Source organism: Hemibagrus wyckioides, linkage group LG13 (assembly GCF_019097595.1).
Source record: "Hemibagrus wyckioides isolate EC202008001 linkage group LG13, SWU_Hwy_1.0, whole genome shotgun sequence".
Taxonomy (NCBI): domain Eukaryota; kingdom Metazoa; phylum Chordata; class Actinopteri; order Siluriformes; family Bagridae; genus Hemibagrus; species Hemibagrus wyckioides.
In genome coordinates this window covers 3,144,568-3,166,386 of record NC_080722.1, presented here as the reverse complement: position 1 = coordinate 3,166,386, position 21,819 = coordinate 3,144,568, and the positions used below count along the sequence as shown (strand labels likewise).

Genomic DNA, 21,819 nt, shown 5'->3' with positions numbered 1-21,819 from the left:
ACGGCTCGATGGATAGAGTCAGGAGACGAAACACCCGACATCACGGAAGCACGCGGCGTAGCGATGGGGAAATACGTCACGCTGAAACATTAGCGGAAGTCAGATATGGAGGAAGGAAGGAGCGGCCGGTCGACTGGACGACAAACTTAAAAAGAGCAAAAAAGATGAGAAAGCTATGAAAGATAACAGAAGCTGCTCGGGTGCAGGAGCACAGAGCTGAACTTTCTTCCTGACTGATAAAAGTGAGAGCGTGAGACGAGTCGAAGAGAGCTGTCAATGTGTGAATATGCAAATAAGCAGAAGGTTAAGGCGGGGTTTAGGAATGTAGAGTGTGAAACAAGGGCAGATTCTGAAGGGTCAGTGTTGACCCCGGGGAAAGGAGGAGCAGTGTGAAACCTCTACACAACTACACAAGACCAGGATTCTCTTTAGTTTAGAATCACACAGAGAAATAGTTCACAGGTGTGAGAAACTCTGCAGTGTATCTTTCCTCTCTCGGTTTGCTCGATTTTCTTATTTGGATGCATCGTTATTCAGGTAAACGACTAACACTTTTCTTATTTTAATTCTCAGCCAGTCTTTTCCCCGGATCTGAACCCACAGCACCACGCTCCTGCTTCCCAAACGCCTCCTGTTCATTTCCCTCCTCCTCCTCCTTCGTCCAGGCTTTCTCCTCGTTCTCACATGACCGTCACTCAAACAAAGACATGCTGTCTGCCTCTGGCAACTCGAGCTGTCTGTCTGACCTGCTCATGTACTTCAGCTTGAGAAAACCAAAGGGGGGGGGTCCTTTAAATTACAGCCGCTGTAAAGTGTAAAAAGCGTTCCAAACCGATTTTTGTCACGAAACGCCACTCGCGCTGTGATTGATGTTGAAGTGGGCACTGCGGTGCTCTCGATCCCAGACGCCGCAGTCAAAAGCTCTGTTAAGTGTGTGACAAAAACAGTTGAGTCATTTTATTACAAGCTCAGTGTGCGACCTTGAGGTTTTTATACACGAATCGCCCTGATAGAGCGGAATTTAAACGTATATTAAAACGCTCGGACCGGCATCACGCTGCTTTTCCTCTCAAGTATGAAATTCACCGTTGTTCACACCCAAGCGTGTGAGCCATCCAAGAGAGCATGTGGAGCATTTCTGCGCTGTTACGCACTCGTTTTCTTTGCTGCATTCCACTTTATCATATCCAGGACGTAATCGGTTGTTGAAATTGGTCGCTAATTGGAGGTATTTTTGAAGCTTGCAAATGCAGCGCCATCAATTGCAGCTAGCATGCGATTATTAGTCTCATTATTATAATGACTTTTATTATTATTGCTGGCGGGCTGTGCTAACAGAGCTCTGAGTCATTAGGTACGTTTGGCCATGACTCGCCAGGACGCGGTGCCCAGCCTCGGCCCTGCTGTTCCTCTGGCGCTCGGGCTTTCTCTCTCTGCTGCCTTTCATGCTAATAGAGGTTGTGGAGTGAGTCAGGGCATGAGGTGCGAGCCAAAGGCTTGAAATGCATTAGACAAGCTTTTAGAGGTAGCAGTCTGGCTATAAATACCACAAAATATCCTTTCTGGGTAAAATAGTTTGAATTATTCCCATTATGATTTATTCTGTAATTTGTATTTTAAAATATTCCATGGCAGTAAATTAGCAAAAGTAATAACTTTATAATAATAATGTAATAACATGCATTTATAATTTTGTAATTTTTTACTAGCATTAGCGGATATCACAGCGTTGATGAGTTCTGGACCCTGATTTGTCAGAAGGTTGTTCTGATGCGTTATCGTTTTTATAGTAACAGCTTGGTACAGCAAACGCTCCACATAATAAAATAAAATTAAATTAAATTAAACAAAATTAAACAAAATTAAACAAAATAAATTTAAATATGAATAAAATAAAATATTAAATTAATTAAAATAAAAAGATATAAAAGAAAAGAAAATTAAATTAAATTAAAATTAAACAAAATTAAACAAAATGAAAATAGAAATAAATAAAATAAAATAATTTCTGTGTAAACTGTGTTTATGTAAAGTTTATGGAAGGAGTCTCCAGTGTCAATGACATCGACAGGACAGAGCAGTTTACACTTTGCAGTTTATTATGGAAGTAACAAGCTGTTTTTTTGGCTTATTAAGATCAAGAGAGAGAAGAAAAGATGGAACTTGTATGATGGATGTTCCACAACATTAAATGTAACTATAAACAGATAAAAAGTCTGAGGCGCAGCTCGTTAATGAACAGAAGACGATGGTGTGTGGTGTGATCATTGCCAAACTGCTGCTGTGGAAGAGGAATAAAACACTTCATGATGTGCTGTTATAGGAAAATAATCAACTACAGAACCCTAACCTTACATTCTCCTCCTTTACATACAAGGTTCCTCAGGGTTCCCTGCTCTTCTCCCACCTCCAGGAAACAGGCCTGGCATTACGTCCTGTGAAGTGATTAACTGCATTCGATCTTTGCATCTGATGTAGAATTGAGCTTAGCAGCTAGTTAGTAAAAAACATGTGTTTATGTAAATTATTCACCGAGGAAAAATGCTGAAACGAGCGCCTTTCAAACCACGGCTGAGAAACTCGAGAGTGTTTCTGTTAACGTGACATTAAGTGAATTGATGATGGCACAGAAAGAGATTAATGTGATATGAATGCACGATAAGGTTCTGTTAGATTTGAGTTATGAGAAAGAGAGAGAGAGACAGAGAGAGTCATACTGCTACTGGGCCACTGCAGACACGAGCCTCCCTCTGCATTCCTCCTCCCAAACAACTCCATTTTCTGTCTGGGACGCAGCCAGACAGTAGAAACGTCCACAGATCCAAATCTATCAAAACGCCATAAAAATCCAAAAACACTCTTATCATAAACTAAAAATGTGAGGCTGCTTTATCAGATCCTTGGCCTCAGCCTTGTAAAAATAAAACTGTGTAATTTATAGACAGGTAATGGTGGAATAAAATGAAGCATATTTGAACCCTGTATACTACATGCGTACCACATGACAAAGTAAATACTGCTAAATCATTTTTATATGAGAGTACCTTTGTGACGGAAAACACTTGCCAGGTCAGGCTTCCAAGATTTTTTTTTTTTTTTTTTAATTCATGAGAGGAAAAAATGACTTCAAAAAAACGTCCCGCGCCAGAAAAATTAGAGCAGGAAAGCCTCCAGGATCGTCATGGTGCTTGATGAGGGAAATGGAATGGAATGGAGGTTGAGGTTGGTCCTCCACAACCCCGTACAATTAGTGACAAACGATTTAAAAGGTCATTAGCTAGCACACGACCGGAGGGTGGATTCTCTCAGCTAACTCGTTAACCGTCTCGCTCGTTAATGGCGTGGGCGTATGAAGAGTAAACATATTCCTCTGGCAAACAGTCATCATAAAAGATCAGAGTGTAGAAAAATGTTTGCAATTGGTTGGAATAATGACTTCTGGATGTCCTCGGCGGGGAGATGGGATGAGGTGCGGCAGGGCAAGCGCTGAGCGGTGGAAAAAGTGAGCGATGTGAACAAATGAGACGGCGAGTAAAGACATGACACGTGTGATTGCACATCCTCCGAGTCCGACTCGCTCTCACGGCATGAGCGCAGACGTGACCGGCCAATCTGCAGCCGATTACAGAGCGCACACACACGTCAATAACACACACTCCATACAGCGAGGAAACTCCACCAGTCTTGTGTGTATACTTCACTGAGATTCCGTCACACACTCTTGACCTTAAACTGTTCAAAAACTATTAAAACCTTTGACAAAAACTGTTGTTGAGTCCATTACAAATTCACGATACTAACCAACAACCGGACAAGCACCTACGTCATCTCCAGTGAAAAAGAATTCGATAAGAGTTTTATGAAAATGTCAGATAGGTCTGAAAACTACACAATCCCAATGATTCAGTTTCTGAATGAAAGTGAAAAATTGCATTTGATTCCAGTTCTGCTGAAAGATGCTGCACCTTCCTCTGTGTTTATAACTGAATCCTCAGACCTTTCGTCATCAGGGACCCTGCAAAACCCTCTGAGTAAGGATTCATTTCATGATGATTATTTACAGAAGTCAAATAATATTTCAGAGCTTCCTGTTTGTTCCATGTTCCTTCAATAAAACACATTTTGGTGCTTGGCCTCCTTAACATAACAAGTTGATTTCCATAGACAGACAGACAGATAGATTGACAGACAGACAGACAGACAGACAGACAGATAGATAGATAGATAGATAGATAGATAGATAGATAGATAGATAGATAGATAGATAGATAGATAGATAGACAGACAGACAGACAGATAGATAGATAGATAGATAGATAGATAGATTGACAGACAGACAGACAGACAGACAGACAGACAGACAGACAGACAGATAGATAGATAGATAGATAGATAGGTAGATAGATAGATAGATAGATAGATTGACAGACAGACAGACAGACAGACAGACAGACAGATAGATAGATAGATAGATAGATAGATAGATAGATAGATAGATAGATAGATAGATAGATAGATAGACAGATAGATAGATAGACAGACAGACAGACAGACAGACAGACAGACAGATAGATAGATAGATAGATAGATAGATAGATAGATAGATAGATAGATAGATAGATAGATAGATAGATAGATAGATAGACAGACAGATAGACAGATAGACCTCCTGGATGTTCTTCATAGATCTCTCTGGGTCCCTAAATCCCATCCTGAGAATCACTGAGCTAATCCCCAGAGTGAACACAGCATCACTATAATTGATTGAATTATAAAGAGTTCTATGTTTACAGTAAGAGCTCTCAGCTTCAGGTCAGTCTCTGTCTCACCACCGGAGGTAAAAGTCACTAAGGGAGTTTAAACAAGAGCCTCTACACTGATGAAAGATCGGTGAGGAAAAAAAATAAACACATTAATTGCTAAATGATTCATTTGTTTGGTTCTGTTCTGTCGGACCGGTTTGTTGTGATTGGTTTGAAGAGGGTGTGTATTTGCTCTTCTGTGCAGGAGCTTTGTGGACATTTCGACATTCGGGTATCTCATGACGTGAGTGATGGAAATGATTATAGTTATATAAAGTCATTCTCAGAAGTAGGAGAAGGTAAAGAAACAGGTTCTTTCTTCCTCTTGTACCAGCTGTGTGTACGTATCGGTGATTCAGCAGCACAGAGACAAGTCCCCACTTTCCATAATTTAAACAGGGGTTATTAAATATCTATATCTATCTATGGTGATGAACAGTAAAAGGCAGGCGTACTTGGTGACGTTCTTCATGCTGATGGAACATTTCCAGATGGCGCCGGTGGTGGCGGCGAGAAGTTGCTTGTTGTCGGCTTGTTTCAGTAAAGTGACCAGCGACTGCAGGCCGTTATACTGCCGCACCAGGTCCCGTGTCTGCTTATCCTCTGCACACTAAACACACACACACACACACTTCAAATCAGCCCCAAGCTGATGTGATACACGTGTCTGCAATTTATTTCCAACCCTTCCCACTTCAGAGGAGTGAGAAAGAAGCCTTGTGCAGCTGTGAAAGCACTTTAGCCGAGCCGAAAGGCCGTCAGTCACGCCGCTCGGCAGCTAGAACATCACCTTGAAGATGGCGCTCGCGCAGTGCATCTGAAGCTCCTGGTTGTCACAGCTAAGGTTCTTCACCAAGTCCTCGATCATTCCCTCTCTCTGTATGGCAATTCTGTAGCTCCTCTGCCAAAGAGAACCAGAGAACATCCTTCAGCTAACAGGACATTAACTGCTACTTTATCTAGCGTTACGTCTTTTTAAGGAATCCGATTTTTAGCTATTATTAGTGATTCATCTGCACTGTTATTTATTATCAGAACGAGTATGAGTATAGAGCACCATATAAAAAAAGCACACACATGCATGTTAGGCTGTTAGACTCCTTCTTTAACCTGTTCAAGTTGATTTTAAATAAATTAGCTAGCTACATGAGTTAGCTTGAGATATACGGGTTTAATAGGTTTATGTCATATGGTATCACCTGTATCAGACATACAGGTTTAATAGGTTTACGTCATATAGTATCACCTGTATAAGATATACAGGTTTAATAGGTTTATGTCATATGGTATCACCTGTATCAGATATACAGGTTTAATAGGTTTATGTCATATGGTATCACCTGTATCAGATATACAGGTTTAATAGGTTTATGTCATATGGTATCACCTGTATCAGATATACAGGTTTAATAGGTTTATGTCATATGGTATCACCTGTATCAGACATACAGGTTTAATAGGTTTATGTCATATGGTATCACCTGTATCAGACATACAGGTTTAATAGGTTTATGTCATATGGTATCACCTGTATAAGATATACAGGTTTAATAGGTTTATGTCATATGGTATCACCTGTATAAGATATACAGGTTTAATAGGTTTATGTCATATGGTATCACCTGTATAAGATATACAGGTTTAATAGGTTTATGTCATATGGTATCACCTGTATCAGATATACAGGTTTAATAGGTTTATGTCATATGGTATCACCTGTATCAGACATACAGGTTTAATAGGTTTATGTCATATGGTATCACCTGTATAAGATATACAGGTTTAATAGGTTTATGTCATATGGTATCACCTGTATCAGACATACAGGTTTAATAGGTTTATGTCATATGGTATCACCTGTATCAGACATACAGGTTTAATAGGTTTATGTCATATGGTATCACCTGTATAAGATATACAGGTTTAATAGGTTTATGTCATATGGTATCACCTGTATAAGATATACAGGTTTAATAGGTTTATGTCATATGGTATCACCTGTATAAGATATACAGGTTTAATAGGTTTATGTCATATAGTATCACCTGTATAAGATATACAGGTTTAATAGGTTTATGTCATATGGTATCACCTGTATCAGACATACAGGTTTAATAGGTTTATGTCATATGGTATCACCTGTATAAGATATACAGGTTTAATAGGTTTATGTCATATAGTATCACCTGTATAAGATATACAGGTTTAATAGGTTTATGTCATATAGTATCACCTGTATAAGATATACAGGTTTAATAGGTTTATGTCATATGGTATCACCTGTATAAGATATACAGGTTTAATAGGTTTATGTCATATAGTATCACCTGTATAAGATATACAGGTTTAATAGGTTGTAACCTGTAACACTTTACTTAATACCTGCATCATAAGACTGACAGAACAGCATCATAAGCATGTTAAATGTTAATGCGATGTAATTATGTATATTATGAGATCAGCGTTATCGCCATGGCGACTTTCACCATGTATCGTGTGCAAGAGATAATGCTCAGTGAAGCCACAGTACAATTAATAAAATGATAATAAAATATTAATAAATAAAATAAACTGGTATTAATGCCTGGTTTGCTGTTGCTATGGTTACATCAATGGACACCAAGTGTTATATACGTGCCATTATACTAAACTAAGCTACTAAGCAACTGTTGCTATGGTTACAACTCAAAGGATGCTAACTGGCTTACATGATGGCTGCGTAGCAATAAACAATATATGTACAGTTTTATAGTTGTTGCCATGGACACATCTCCGAGGGCATTATCTCACACATAACTGCTGCTCTATTACATTACCACATGATATTTTATACCATAGAGTTAAATTCAAAAGTTTGCTAACAATGGAATGATGAAACCATCACAGTATAAAATGCACTTTCAATCCTAATCTGATCGTCCAATCAGAAACCAGTATTCTTTGTGACCTCATGGCTGTTATGAAGCCTGCATCAGAAAAACACATGCTGGGTCGAGTAAAAAAAAAGCATGTGGTTTAGCTTAATACAGATATTCTTATATCACTGGATGTAAATGTCTAGGACATGTTAATGACATGGTTATGAGAATTAGATCAGACCTCAGAGGCACACTCCTGCAGCGTGCCCACCACGGGGATCAGCATGTTCTTCTGAGGGGATTTGAGGAGGCGGGCGAGCAGAGGGATCCCCCCGGCTTTACGGATGGCCTCCTTGTTCCTGGTGCTCTTACTGCAGCTCCACAGAGCCAGAGCACCGCAGCGGGCCACCTCCACGTCCTTCTCCTGCTCCGCGCTCAGCGTTGTCGAGTTGGGAACACAGTCCAGCAGCTCCACCTGACACAGACACTCACAGTCAGTCCACTCAAACCCTTAACACTCTATTTTATAGCAGCACACTCAACACCAGCACTTCACCTCTACCAGAATCCTAAGGGACCTCAAGCACTTTCTCATGAACCCAAAAAGAAAAAACAACCTGTAGGATGGAGTGCTGGTTTCTCAGAGAGAAAATATAAAGAGCTTTGTGAAATTTAAAATACAAGATAATTGAAGCCTGTGGGACAGAATTTTTAAAACCTATGACTGGCAACTCAACTCAGACTTCAAAAGGCTCTGGATTTTGGACTTGACTTCAAAGATTAAGATTCACAATTCAACTCAGATTTTAAAAATTTTGATTCCCAACTCGACTCAGACATGAAAGCATATTAATCTTAATTTGACTCAAACTTCAACACTTATGACTCTTTACTTGACTCCCACTTCGAAGCTTATGACTCTTTACTCGATTCCCACTTCAAAGATTATGACTCTTTACTTGATTCCCACTTTCGAAGCTTTTCAAGATTCAAGATTCAAGAAGCTTTATTGCCATTTCAACCACATATAGCTGACGCAGTACATAGTGAAATGAAACAACGTTTCTCCAGGACCTGGTGCTACAGAAACATACAACAACAAGTTCAACACAAAACACCACCACAGAGCTAGGACAGAAGATTGTCTTAGCCACGTAAAGTGCACAGTGTGCAGCTAGGTGCAAACAGAGCATAGACAAGACAGTGCAAAAGACAATAAATACAAGAAAGACAACACAAAAGAACACAGGACACTTAGCGCTGAAAGGAAATAAAAGAACATGTGTACTGGAATGTAAGTGAAATAAAATAAGATAAAGTGAAATGATGAAAAAAAGTATTGTGCAAAAATATTGTGCAAAAATACACAGCAGCGGTTGAGGTAGTGCAAATAGAATAAACATAAATATGACTATAGCAGCGGATGACAGGTAGAGGTAGTGCAATAAGTAATGAACAATATAAATTGTGTGTGTGTATGTGTGTGTGTGTGTCCACACAGTCAAGAGAGAGTGTGTGTGTATCTGTGTGTGAGAGAGACAGAGAGTTAATATACAGTTCAGTCCTGAGTGAGAGTGCGTGTGTGTGTGTGTGTGAGAGAGAGTGTAGAACAGTTCAGTCCCGGGTGTTGAGGAGCCTGATGGCTTGAGGAAAGAAACTGTTACACAGTCTGGTGGTGAGGGCCCGAATGCTCCGGTACCTCTTTCCAGATGGCAGGAGGGTGAAGAGTGTGTGTGAGGGGTGTGTGGGGTCAGCCACAATGCTGTTAGCTTTGCGGATGCAGTGTGCGGTGTAAATGTCCGTGATAGAGGGGACATTTAGAGACGTGAAGAGCTTATGACTCTTTACTCAATTCACACTGCAAAGGTTATGACTCTTTACTCGATTCACACTTCAAAGCATATGACTCTTTACTCGATTCACACTTCAAAGGTTATGACTCTTTACTCGATTCACACTTCAAAGGTTATGACTCTTTACTCGATTCACACTTCAAAGGTTATGACTCTTTACTCGATTCACACTTCAAAGCATATGACTCTTTACTCAATTCATACTTCAAAGCTTAAGACTCTTTATTCGATTCCCACTTCAAAGTGCATGACTCTTTACTTGATTCCCACTTTAAAGCTTAATATTCCGAATTCAGCTCAGGTATCGAAGCTTATGATTGGCAAACTGACTCACACACGTCAAAGCCAGTCAGCCAATCAAAAGCCTTCAAAGCCCATTTGACTCACTCGGACCTGAACCCTGTCCATTTTTTTTTTTTTTTCAAATTAAAATTTTTAAGCCCATGATTCCCAGTTTGACTCAGACATCAAGATGTATGGCTTCAACTTGGACGTCTTCTTCACTGCCCTGTGGCTTATGTAACTGAAATTAAACTATCGGTTACTGCCAAGTCTTTCCTTTTCCCCCCAAAAAAATAAATAAATAAATCACAAGAGAAATCTTATTTCTTTCCCTATAAATGTGGACAAACACTTTACATAATACATCAAGACGTCTTAAAATGATGAGATTAGCTCAAGACTCTTTATCCTCTTCCACAGGTATGAGTTAAGCCACAAGAATGCACTGGGACTCCAGAGGTAAGGGACTCGGAGTGGACTCGTGACTCGACTCAGACTCGTAAAAGTTAAGTCATAAACCTGAAGTCTGGGGAAACTGCTGAAATGCCGGACATTAGTGGTGATGGGGCATAGCAACGAAGAGGAAAAAAAGAAAAAAAACCCAGCATGACTGTGGTGCATTATGTGTACTTTTGTTCTAACGAGATTACACAGGAAAAGCTTACTATTCTGGCCACCATTGGCAGAGCTTGAAAACATTCGTATGCCAGTAAGACGTGAGCCAGGATTCAATTTACATACTTGGAAGACAAAATTCTACTGTGCAACCATGCAAATTTGGCTTCGGGTTCCCACAGTTCCTCCTCCGAGGAGACGATTGCAAAATCACATCCACTTGTGTGTCATGTTCGGAGTAGAAATAAGCAGTGATAAGATGAAGAGAGGAGAGAGCTTGGAATGAAGGGGTTAAGTGGATGCTGGAGTGGACAGTGGGCTTGGAGCTGCACTGATTACTCACATACTGCTTTCTGGTTTGTGGTTTATAGTTTATAATAGCCAGCGTTTTCCTGAAAATCTGCTAGCCAGCACACAGGCATGGAGAAAGCAAGTATAATTAAAAAAATATGTAATGTCTGCCCTCTGAGGTCCATGTGTAGAGCAGTGACCTACATAGAGTATATACAGTGTGCGTGGATGAAGGTGACAAAACAGGCTATGACACTAGATGCTAGAATTAGATAATAACTCTAGCTGTTAGGAGGAATATTAACACATTCCTCCTAACATTCCAGACATTAGTAGGGAAAATTCTTCAAATTACTACAATGACATAGATCCACTCAGTATTGACTGATTGCTAGCACGGTGAGATTTTTGCTAGGTATTTGCTAGCTAGTTTATATATGATGGTACACATTTGAGAAACACCGCAGGAAACCTGACATCATGTTACATGATATATATATAAAAGCTGATCTGATCTTGAAATTTTGCATTCATTTTTGAAAAGATAAGGAAAAACAAGACTAGCGTGAGAGGAGGAGTAAGGGGCGGAGCTTCAGGGTTCAGAACGATACTGAATTCGGCTAGAATTTGTAGCTCAGCATCGTCAAACTAAGAAAACAACCTTTTAAGCGTGAATTTCTACGTGAGACAGGACTGAGTAGACAGGACAGTCTCCTAGACCCTGAGTTCAGCAAATCAACATGGCTGCTCACAGTATGAAATATACATCACTCATCCCTGTTAGCTGGCTAGCTTGTTGCTAGCAAAGAGGAACATGGAGATAATTCCAAAACTTATCATTTACATATATATATATATATATATATATATATATATATATATATATATATATATATATATATATATAGTGTATATATATATATATATATTTATGCAAGCTGAAATGAAATGCAAGCTAACCCACACTAAAATGACCCAGAAACAAATATCACTAGAGAGCTGCCCCCTCGGGACACGGAAAAATTGTCTGGTATCCAACCGGTCCATGCTAAAAAAGGTTGAGGACCCCTGACCTAGTCACCTTTCCGGTGGAGTGTTTTGTACTGGTGTACAGTGTGATAGTCCTACAGCTCTATACTGATGATCCGGAGAGGATGTGGAAGCTTAATGCTTGTTGCACTGCACTACTGATTGGAAGGTTCCGATCCCAGATCCACCAAGCTGCCGCTGTCGGGCCCCTGTGCAAGGCCCTTAACCCTCAGTTGTATGAAATGAAATGCCAAATGACAGAAATGTAAATGGCTCACAGAGTAAGGTTACATTTGCGTGAACAGCTCTGTGAAATGGATTTTCAGTGCCGGTCAGTTTAAACATTACCCTTCTCTGCCGTGATGTAACTCAGGCAAGATGCTAATGCAGCATTACACATGTGGACTTCAGAGGTGGTCTGATCCTTCAGGGTGAGATGGAAACGCAGGCTACGTCCGAAGTCTGGACCCGTGTAAATATACAGATTAGTGCGGGCCGTGAACTTGTAATCACAGCGAGCGTCACTCTGTCAATAAACACGCGTGCCGAGCCGAGGGGCAGCCCGACATCCGATCTGTTTTTACCTGAAGAGCGAGAGCTTTGATGTAGGCGGGGGTGCTGAGTGTGTGAGTGTGTGCAAAAACAGGTGGGTGAAGTCTATACCACTGTAGTGTGTGTGTGTGTGTGTGTGTGGTACAGAAATGTTTATTTGTGTACCCGTCACTGCAGCCCTACCAGGTTACAGCACCCACAGCCGCTCTGACTCACCAGTCTCTGGATGCCGCCGTACTGCCGCACGGTCCTGCGCGCTCGCCTGAACTTGGCCACGTTGGCGATGGTCTCGGCTGCCAGGCACTTCAGCTCTTTATCAGGAGAGTCCAGGATGGACACCATGGTCTGCAGTCCACCTAAATCAGCGATGGCCCGTCTGATCTGAGAGCTGCGACTGATTTCCTTCAGGATCTTCAGAGAACCGATCTGAGGTATAAGAAAGAAGATCACACTGAGTGTGACAAGTCATCTTTACGGCTAAACTCTCTGGTGCTGTTTCCCGTAACAACTCACTTTACACTTGACCTCGTCAGTGTCCAGAAGGTTAATGAGGACCTCCAGCCCTCCCACGTCTCTGATGGCCAGCTGACACGCCTCCTGAGACAGGTTACAGTCTCGCATTGAGCACAGAGCAATCACTGTAGCTGTCTGATTACCTCCCTGTACACACACACACACACACACAAATAAAAAAAAAAAAATAAACAAATAAAAGTAAGAAAGAAAGAAAGAAAGAAAGAAAGAAAGAAAGTATGTGTGTGTGAGAGAAAGAGAGGGTGTGTGTGTGAGATTTTGTTTGTGTATAATAGTGTGCGTGTGTGTGAGGGCATGTGTGTGTGTGTATGTCAGGGCCTCTGTGTGTGTGCACAGTAGTGGGGGTGTGTATGTGTGCATGTGACGGTATCTGTGTGTGTGTGCGCGAGTGTGTGTGTGAAAGTGTATGCGAGGGCATGTGTATGAGGATGTGTGTGTGTGTGCATATGTGTGTGTTTGATGGTGTGTGTGTGTGTGTGAGTGTATATGAGGATGTGTGGGTGTGAGGGAGAGTGTGTGTGTGTGTGTGTGTGTATGCATTGCATGTGTGTGTGAGGACATGTATGTGTATGTGTGTGTGTGTTTATGCATTGCATATGTGTGTGTGAGAGGGTGTGTATGTGTGTGTGTGTGTGTGTGTGTGTGTGTGTATCATGACCATGTGGTGACTGAAAATCATAAAACATGGTGTTTTTTTTCTTGGGCCTGTGATTTCAGTGTGTCTCTGTCTCTCGCTTTAACCAGTTGTGCGGTGCAGCAGAAAGCAGACAGATGTGCTGAGCTGGAACATCTGGACATTTCACACTCACAGCTCTCAGTCAGGCTGGAGCTGGATACAGCAGGACCAGCACAAGTGTGTACTGAGCTCCTGGACGATCAGCAGGATTAGTGCAGCTTTGAAATGTGACTCTGTAGAGTCCTCTCTTCAAATCCACTGCTGAGCTAACAATCTCTCTCTCTCTCTCTCTCCACTAATGATGGAGAGATAAAGCAGAACACGGAAGATACACACTACAGGAGGCAAATCAGCTCCGTCCCACATTGAATTAGCATGCCAGAACACACACACACACTCTCGGACGAAAAGAAAGAAAGAAAGAAAGAAAGAAAGACAGAAAGACAGAAAGAAAGAAAGAAAGAAAGAAAGAAAGAAAGAAAGAAAGAAAGAAAGAAAGAAAGAAAGAAGCTAAAAAATAATAAAAACGGAATAGAAAAAGAAGAAAATAAAAATTAAAAGAAAAGAAAAAAGAAAGGAAGTAACACCTTGTTGGAAATGAGATAATGGTACAAGGAGAAAGGGAGAGGGCAAAAAACAATGAGTGAGAGAGAGAGAATGAGAGAGAGGGAGAGAGAGAGAGAGAGAGAGAGAGAGAGAGAGAGAGAACAAGAATGAGAGAGAGCACAAGAACGAGCGAGAGAGAGAGAGAGAGAGAGAGAGAGAGATAGCATGTGAGACAGACAGACAGACAGACAGACAGATAGACAGACAGACAGGGCACATGTGTTGCCCATATTATGATCCTGGAGTAAATGTGAAGCAGTAGCAGCAGTGAATCCGCTGTGCCGCTCTCTCCTTCTTCAAAGCGTTCAGCGGGTTAGCATCGCAAACTTGTAAAAACACTGCTCACTTTACAGCCGCTACCGCCGGCTTGGAGAAAAGAGGGAAAGAAGCGAGGGATCATATGCTTTCGTTTTTGCCCGCTTTGGTCTCAAAGAGCTGTGGACATTCTTTAAAACTAGAACAACATCTGAAGTTCTTTTTACCGCGGGACTCGGACACTACTGCACTCCTGAACACACGTGTTCCAGAGACATGATCCACAACACATCTCTGTCACACACACACACACACACACACACACACACACAGCTTCCTGAAGCTACCTCGCAGCATGTGCAGTGTGTTTTACTGCGTTTCTCATCAGGAAAAACACACACAGATGTGTGAAGCTGCTCTCAGTACACACGTCCACTCAGAGGCTCTCAGTCTTATCTTCTGGCCATTAAAAAGAAGATAAGACAGTGTCATTCATTTTAAAGGCTATGTGCTGGTGAGGCCTCGGAGGAAAGACAGAAAGAAATAAGGAGAAAAAGGAAAACAGAGAGAGAGAGAGAGAGAGAGAGAGAGTTAAGAGCTGAGCAATAAGATATTTGATATCTAAAGGACAAAAGGATGAACAGATGCTGGTTTGACTCCAGTTTTTCTCACAACTGTCTCAAACATCTTTCAGAAATCTTCTTAGAATCATCTTAGATAAAGGTTGTTTTGACATCATCTCAAAATCATGGACATGGTCTCAAATTCATCTCCAAGTGTCTCATCTCATCTTTACATGAGCTCAAGATCATCTCAACCTCGTCTTTACATGAGCTCAAGATCATCTCAACCTCGTCTTTACATGACCTCAAGATCATCTCAACCTCGTCTTTACATGAGCTCAAGATCATCTCAACCTCGTCTTTACATGAGCTCAAGATCATCTCAACCTCGTCTTTACATGACCTCAAGATCATCTCAACCTCGTCTTTACATGAGCTCAAGATCATCTCAACCTCGTCTTTACATGAGCTCAAGATCATCTCAACCTCGTCTTTACATGAGCTCAAGATCATCTCAACCTCGTCTTTACATGAGCTCAAGATCATCTCAACCTCGTCTTTACATGAGCTCAAGATCATCTCAACCTCGTCTTTACATGAGCTCAAGATCATCTCAACCTCGTCTTTACATGAGCTCAAGATCATCTCAACCTCGTCTTTACATGAGCTCAAGATCATCTCAACCTCGTCTTTACATGAGCTCAAGATCATCTCAACCTCGTCTTTACATGAGCTCAAGATCATCTCAACCTCGTCTTTACATGAGCTCAAGATCATCTCAACCTCGTCTTTACATGAGCTCAAGATCATCTCAACCTTGTCTTTACATGACCTCAAGATCATCTCAACCTCGTCTTTACATGACCTCAAGATCATCTCAACCTCGTCTTTACATGACCTCAAAATCGTCTCAACCTCGTCTTTACATGACCTCAAAATCGTCTCAACCTCGTCTTTACATGACCTCAAAATCGTCTCAACCTCGTCTTTACATGACCTCAAAATCGTCTCAACCTCGTCTTTACATGACCTCAAAATCGTCTCGCCCTCGTCTTTACATTACTTCAAATCATCTCAACCTCGTCTTTACATTACTTCAAATCATCTCAACCTTGTCTTCCCATGAAAATCTCAAAATAATCTCAAATTGTCTCCCTAACCTTCTCAAAATCAACTGAACATTGTTTAACAAATCACTTCAAAATCATTTTTAAAATAATCATAATTGTCTGAACTTGTCTCAACATGGTCTCAAGCCTGCCGTACCATTCCCTCAAAAGTCAGAAATTGTCTTAAAGCTACCTAAACTAATGTTCTGAAAATCTCTCACAACCTCACAAGCTCATCACAAAATAAGTCTCAAGGGATCTCAAGACCACTTCAACAGTTTCAAATGATCTCAAATCATCTCAATAAAGTCTCAAAATAGCATCAATACAGTTTTAAATTATCTCAATAAGTCTCAAATAATCTCAACACAGTCTCATATTGTCTCAAACTTGTCTCAATACGGTCTCAAATCATCTCAAAATCGCATAAATACACTTTTAAATTGCCTCAAAACAGTCTCAAATCATTTCAACAGTCTCAGATCATCTTAAAACAGTCTCATATTGTCTCAATCTAGTCTCAAATCATCACAATCGTCTCAAAATCGCACCAATACAGTTTTAAATTGTCTCAATACAGTCTCAAATCATCTCAACACAGTCTCATAGCGTGTCAAAATCATGTCAATACAGACTCAAATCCTCTCAATAAGTCTCAAATAATCTTAAAAGTCTCAAATCATTGCCACACAGTCTCATATGGTCTCAAAATCGCCTCAATACAGTCTCAAATTGACTCAGTATCACCTCTATACAGTCTCATATTGTCTCCAGACATGCTAACAAATAAGACTATGATCCCTATGTCCCTAAAACACACTGAGACTGACCCAGAGAGTAAAAAAGTAAAAGAGAGAGACAGAGAGGAAGGGAGAGAGAGAGAGAGAGAGAGAGAGAGTGAGAGAGACAGAGGGGAAGGGAGAGAGAGAGAGAGAGAGAGAGAGAGAGAGAGAGAGCGAGAGAGACAGAGGGGAAGGGAGAGAGAGAGAGAGAGAGAGAGAGAGAGAGAGAGAGAGAGAGAGAGAGAGAGTGAGAGAGACAGAGGGGAAGGGAGAGAGAGAGAGAGAGAGAGAGAGAGCGAGAGAGACAGAGGGGAAGGGAGAGAGAGAGAGAGAGAGAGAGAGAGCGAGAGAGACAGAGGGGAAGGGAGAGAGAGAGAGAGAGAGAGAGAGAGAGAGAGAGAGAGAGAGAGGGGATAATGGTGTTTTTAAAGATGGACTGATGAGTCTATTCTGTCTATCTTTATTCTATAACTGATGGTAGACTGAGCGTGTGTGAGGGCAGAGGGGAAAAAGGAACATGAGAGACGGAGGTAAAGAATCGAAAGAAGAAAAAGAAACAAGAGAAAGCTGCTCTTGGCGTTTAAAGCGAGCTCACGGTGGCACAGCACTCCCATTAAAGCTACCTCAGGAAGGTGATTTAGAGAAGAGCTCGTATTATTTATCCACAATTATACAGCTTCCATCTCTCCTGTGTGAGATTAAGACTCGTGTATAAACACAGAAAGAGAGAGAGAGAGAGAGAGAGAGAGAGAGAACCAGAGAGAGAGAGAACCAGAGAGACAGACTGAAAAATAGAGAGAAAGGTATCACATTTAATGGAAGATATTAACCTGATCTAAAACAGAAGCATCCATGTGGTTTTACTAACATCTCTGTCACACACACACACACACACACACACACAGACAGGAAGAAAAAGTTTAACTGTTGGTGTTCCGTCAGCCGCTGAAACACGTCTGGAAGAGTGTGTGTGAAAGGAGGACTTTACTCTAAAGCTCCACTCTTCACCCTTCGGTGCTCGGCTGCCTCTCTGACTAATCCCCTCTTTACCCACAGATTATAAACACAGGTGTATTTATATGGAGATCACATGACACTTTAATTACATGCAGGCTGATTAAACACTCCATTCAGCTAATTAGGTGACTTCTGATGGAACTGGTTAGAGCAGAACTATTACAGGAGGTTGTGAAGGTCCAGTTACATTCCGTACGTACAAAAGTCTGGATAAAGAGACTGGTGTGACTGAACGCCACCACCAGTAAAGTTACTGTAAAGTTTAATGCTTAAACATTATATTATAGATATACTGTAAACTATTGAACAATTTCCTCAAAATCACCAGAAAGATCTCAAAATAACCACAAACCCACCACAAAGATCTCAAAATCACCTCAGACTTCAAAATCATCTTAAACTTGCTTCAAATATATAAAAATCAGCACACAAACACCTCTAATATCTAAAAATGACCTAATTCTGGCCTCAAAGATCACAAAACCCCCTCTATATCACCATAAAGATCTCCAAAATCACCTCAGAATCACATCAGAGATTTCAAAATCACCTTAAACTTACTTCAAAGATCTCAAAAGTTCCTCTATATCAGCACAAAGACCTCTAAATCACCGCAAAATCACCTAAATGACCTCTAAATCACCTCAAAATCACCAGAAAGACCTCAATTTCACCTCAGACTTGCTTTAAACATCTTTAAAATTCAATCCTGAGATATAATCCTGAGAGTTAATCCTGAGAGTTAATCCTGATATATAATCCTGAAATTTAATCCTGAGATATAATCCTGAGAGTTAATCCTGAGAGTTAATCCTGATATATAATCCTGAAATTTAATCCTGAGAGTTAATCCTGAGAGTTAACCCTGAGAGTTAATCCTGATATATAATCCTGAAATTTAATCCTGAGATATAATCCTGAGATATAATCCTGATTATTTAATCCTGAGATTTAATCCTAAAATTTAACCCTGAGATATAATCCTGAGACTTAACCTTGATATTTAATCCCATTTTAGTTCCAAGTTGTGACACAGCAGTGGGAGTGAAGCCAGTGGCAGCTGCAGTACCCAGTCTGACCAGTAGAGGGGGTTAAAATGCATGAGGGCTCTCACAGGTAGGCTCCTGGCGAATTTCCTCATTAATTCATCTTTAGCGATATCTGTCCATTCTCAGCCTCACACGCTGCAGATTTAAGTCGTAAGAAGTTTATTTTACGACAGTCCTCCTCGGAGATGTGAAACGGTCTGCTTTCTGAACTTCGCTGCAGTGAGATATGTACTAATTAAAGCTTCGTTTCCTGAGCAAACACGCCGACTGCACCGAGCTGTCAGTTTAAGTGGGTCACCAATAAAAATCTGCTAATCACCCTGGCAGAAATCGTGCATTCTTTCTCATCGCGCACGAGCGTCCGGGCCGCAGATGATTAGCGGATTTAGTGGCGATTAACGAGGACCAGGGGAGGGGGAGGGGGGGCGTCTGGCAGCGGTGAAAGTGTGAGAAACATTTTTGTATGAAACGCTGTTTGGTTGCCATGTAATCTGTGATCGGAGCTAATGAGGCAGTCGAGCTGGAACTAACAAAACAAACAGACTGTGGTTTCCTGCGCTGTATGTACACACGTGTGGTAATAGAGCTGGGTGTGAACATGTGTGTGTGTGTGTGTGTGTGTGTTTACATTGCAAACCACGGCTACAACAAACACACGTTGTGTAGCGTGTTACATTTCTGTAAAATTACGACGTTTCTAAATTTGATGCTAACCCGGTACTGCGGATGTAGTCCGCCAGTTGAACAAGCTTCTTTACACGTGAACGGACGCCGCTACTAAGCTGAAGGCTAACGTGTGGGTCAGGTGATTTATGCAACACTCCACTGAGCGTGTAATCTCCTTTAAAAGGAGAGAGAGAACAAAAAAAAAATGGAGAGATGTTTAGTTTGGCTAAGTAGCGTTTCAGCTTCTGATGGTAAGGACGTTATAATTGCGCTACTGGATAAACGTCATAAATAAAGAGCTGTTGGATTTCCAGACAGATAGCCTGCTTTATAAACACTCCGGCATAACCAGCGCATCATTTAAATGGATCAGACTTCACATTTTTACCCAAATAAGCCTTTGCATATGCTTATCTGAGACTAACCACAGCGCTCATTAAAGCCGCATGATAAATGGCTCATTTTGGGTAATTTACATTCATTACGCTGAGGTTCTGCTCGGCTAAAAATATCCACGACTAAACTCTGCCTGGCTGTTTTCTTTCCGATGATTCAGTGCTCGTTGTACTGGAGACGATCCTGTTAAAGATCCACTTCAAATACACACGCTGGATGTGCTTACGGTGCTTAAAACAACACCTCTGCTTTGCTTTATCTACGCCGCGGCTTTAGCTGGCCATTTTAGGAGGCTAGGAAATAATTAGGAGATTATATCTCCATCCATTTTTTCCCCCCTGTGTCTGACGCTCATCCATTTATGCTTGGCCCAAACTCCTGCGAAAACAACCTTCCTCTTATTTAACCAGGTCTGATATGTAGAAAAGCCTGGCGTGACATCATGTGGTCGGAGAAAGAGGATCTGTGGCCTGGCGTGAGCAAACGTAGCATCGCTGATGCAGATGAGAGATCAGACACACACACACACACTCATCTTCAGAGCTGACAGAGAAGTTTACATGACAAAATAAAGCAAGACTGAGTCAAAGTCAGAGTCAGAATCATAGACGGAATCAGAATCGGGGGCAGGGTCAGGTCAAAGTCAGAGTCAGAATAAGAGTCAGAGACAGAGACCGGATAGAGACAGGCGAAGTGATTCCCTGCTTTCATGAAAGAATTTGTAAATTTCCCATTAGGATGAATAAAGTATCTATCTATCTATCTATCTATCTATCTATCTATCTATCTATCTATCTATCTATCTAAGAAAGAGAGAAAAATAGAAAGAAATAAAGAGAGAGAGAGAGAATTGCGTGTGTTTATATTGAATTGATTCCTGTTCTCGCTGATTTTACAGCATCACTGAGAACAGATGTCACTCTGACTGTTACTCTGTTACTCTGACTGTTACTCTGACTGTTACTCTGACTGTTACTCTGTTACTCTGACTGTTACTCTGTTACTCTGACTGTTACTCTGACTGTTACTCTGACTGTTACTCTGTTACTCTGACTGTTACTCTGTTACTCTGACTGTTACTCTGACTGTTACTCTGACTGTTACTCTGTTACTCTGACTGTTACTCTGTTACTCTGTTACTCTGACTGTTACTCTGTTATTCTGACTGTTACTATGTTACTCTGACTGTTACTCTGTTACTCTGACTGTTACTCTGACTGTTACTCTGTTATTCTGACTGTTACTATGTTACTCTGACTGTTACTCTGTTACTCTGACTGTTACTCTGACTGTTACTCTGTTATTCTGACTGTTACTCTGTTACTCTGACTGTTACTCTGTTATTCTGACTGTTACTCTGTTACTCTGACTGTTACTCTGTTACTCTGACTGTTACTCTGTTATTCTGACTGTTACTCTGTTACTCTGACTGTTACTCTGTTACTCTGACTGTTACTCTGTTATTCTGACTGTTACTCTGTTACTCTGTTATTCTGACTGTTACTCTGTTATTCTGACTGTTACTCTGTTACTCTGTTATTCTGACTGTTACTCTGTTACTCTGTTATTCTGACTGTTACTCTGTTACTCTGTTATTCTGACTGTTACTCTGTTATTCTGACTGTTACTCTGTTACTCTGACTGTTACTCTGTTACTCTGTTACTCTGACTGTTACTCTGTTATTCTGACTGTTACTCTGTTATTCTGACTGTTACTCTGTTACTCTGTTATTCTGACTGTTACTCTGTTATTCTGACTGTTACTCTGTTACTCTGACTGTTACTCTGTTACTGACTGTTACTCTGTTACTCTGACTGTTACTCTGTTATTCTGACTGTTACTCTGTTATTCTGACTGTTACTCTGTTACTCTGACTGTTACTC

The 21,819-nt window shown here is 40.9% G+C and overlaps 1 protein-coding gene across 2 annotated transcripts in view; it reads right to left on the bottom strand.

The window, feature by feature from the left end:
* The window catches only part of odad2 (outer dynein arm docking complex subunit 2), an 88,337-nt gene that overhangs the window by 27,028 nt on the left and 39,490 nt on the right, over positions 1 to 21,819 (bottom strand). For both annotated transcript variants that reach the window (XM_058405614.1, XM_058405612.1), the window contains 5 exons: positions 12,796 to 12,942; positions 12,499 to 12,708; positions 7,902 to 8,135; positions 5,593 to 5,703; positions 5,258 to 5,412 (listed from right to left, as the gene is read on the bottom strand). In XM_058405614.1, coding sequence (XP_058261597.1) covers positions 5,258 to 5,412; positions 5,593 to 5,703; positions 7,902 to 8,135; positions 12,499 to 12,708; positions 12,796 to 12,942 — 857 coding nt within the window. The remainder of the gene's footprint in view (positions 1 to 5,257; positions 5,413 to 5,592; positions 5,704 to 7,901; positions 8,136 to 12,498; positions 12,709 to 12,795; positions 12,943 to 21,819) is intronic.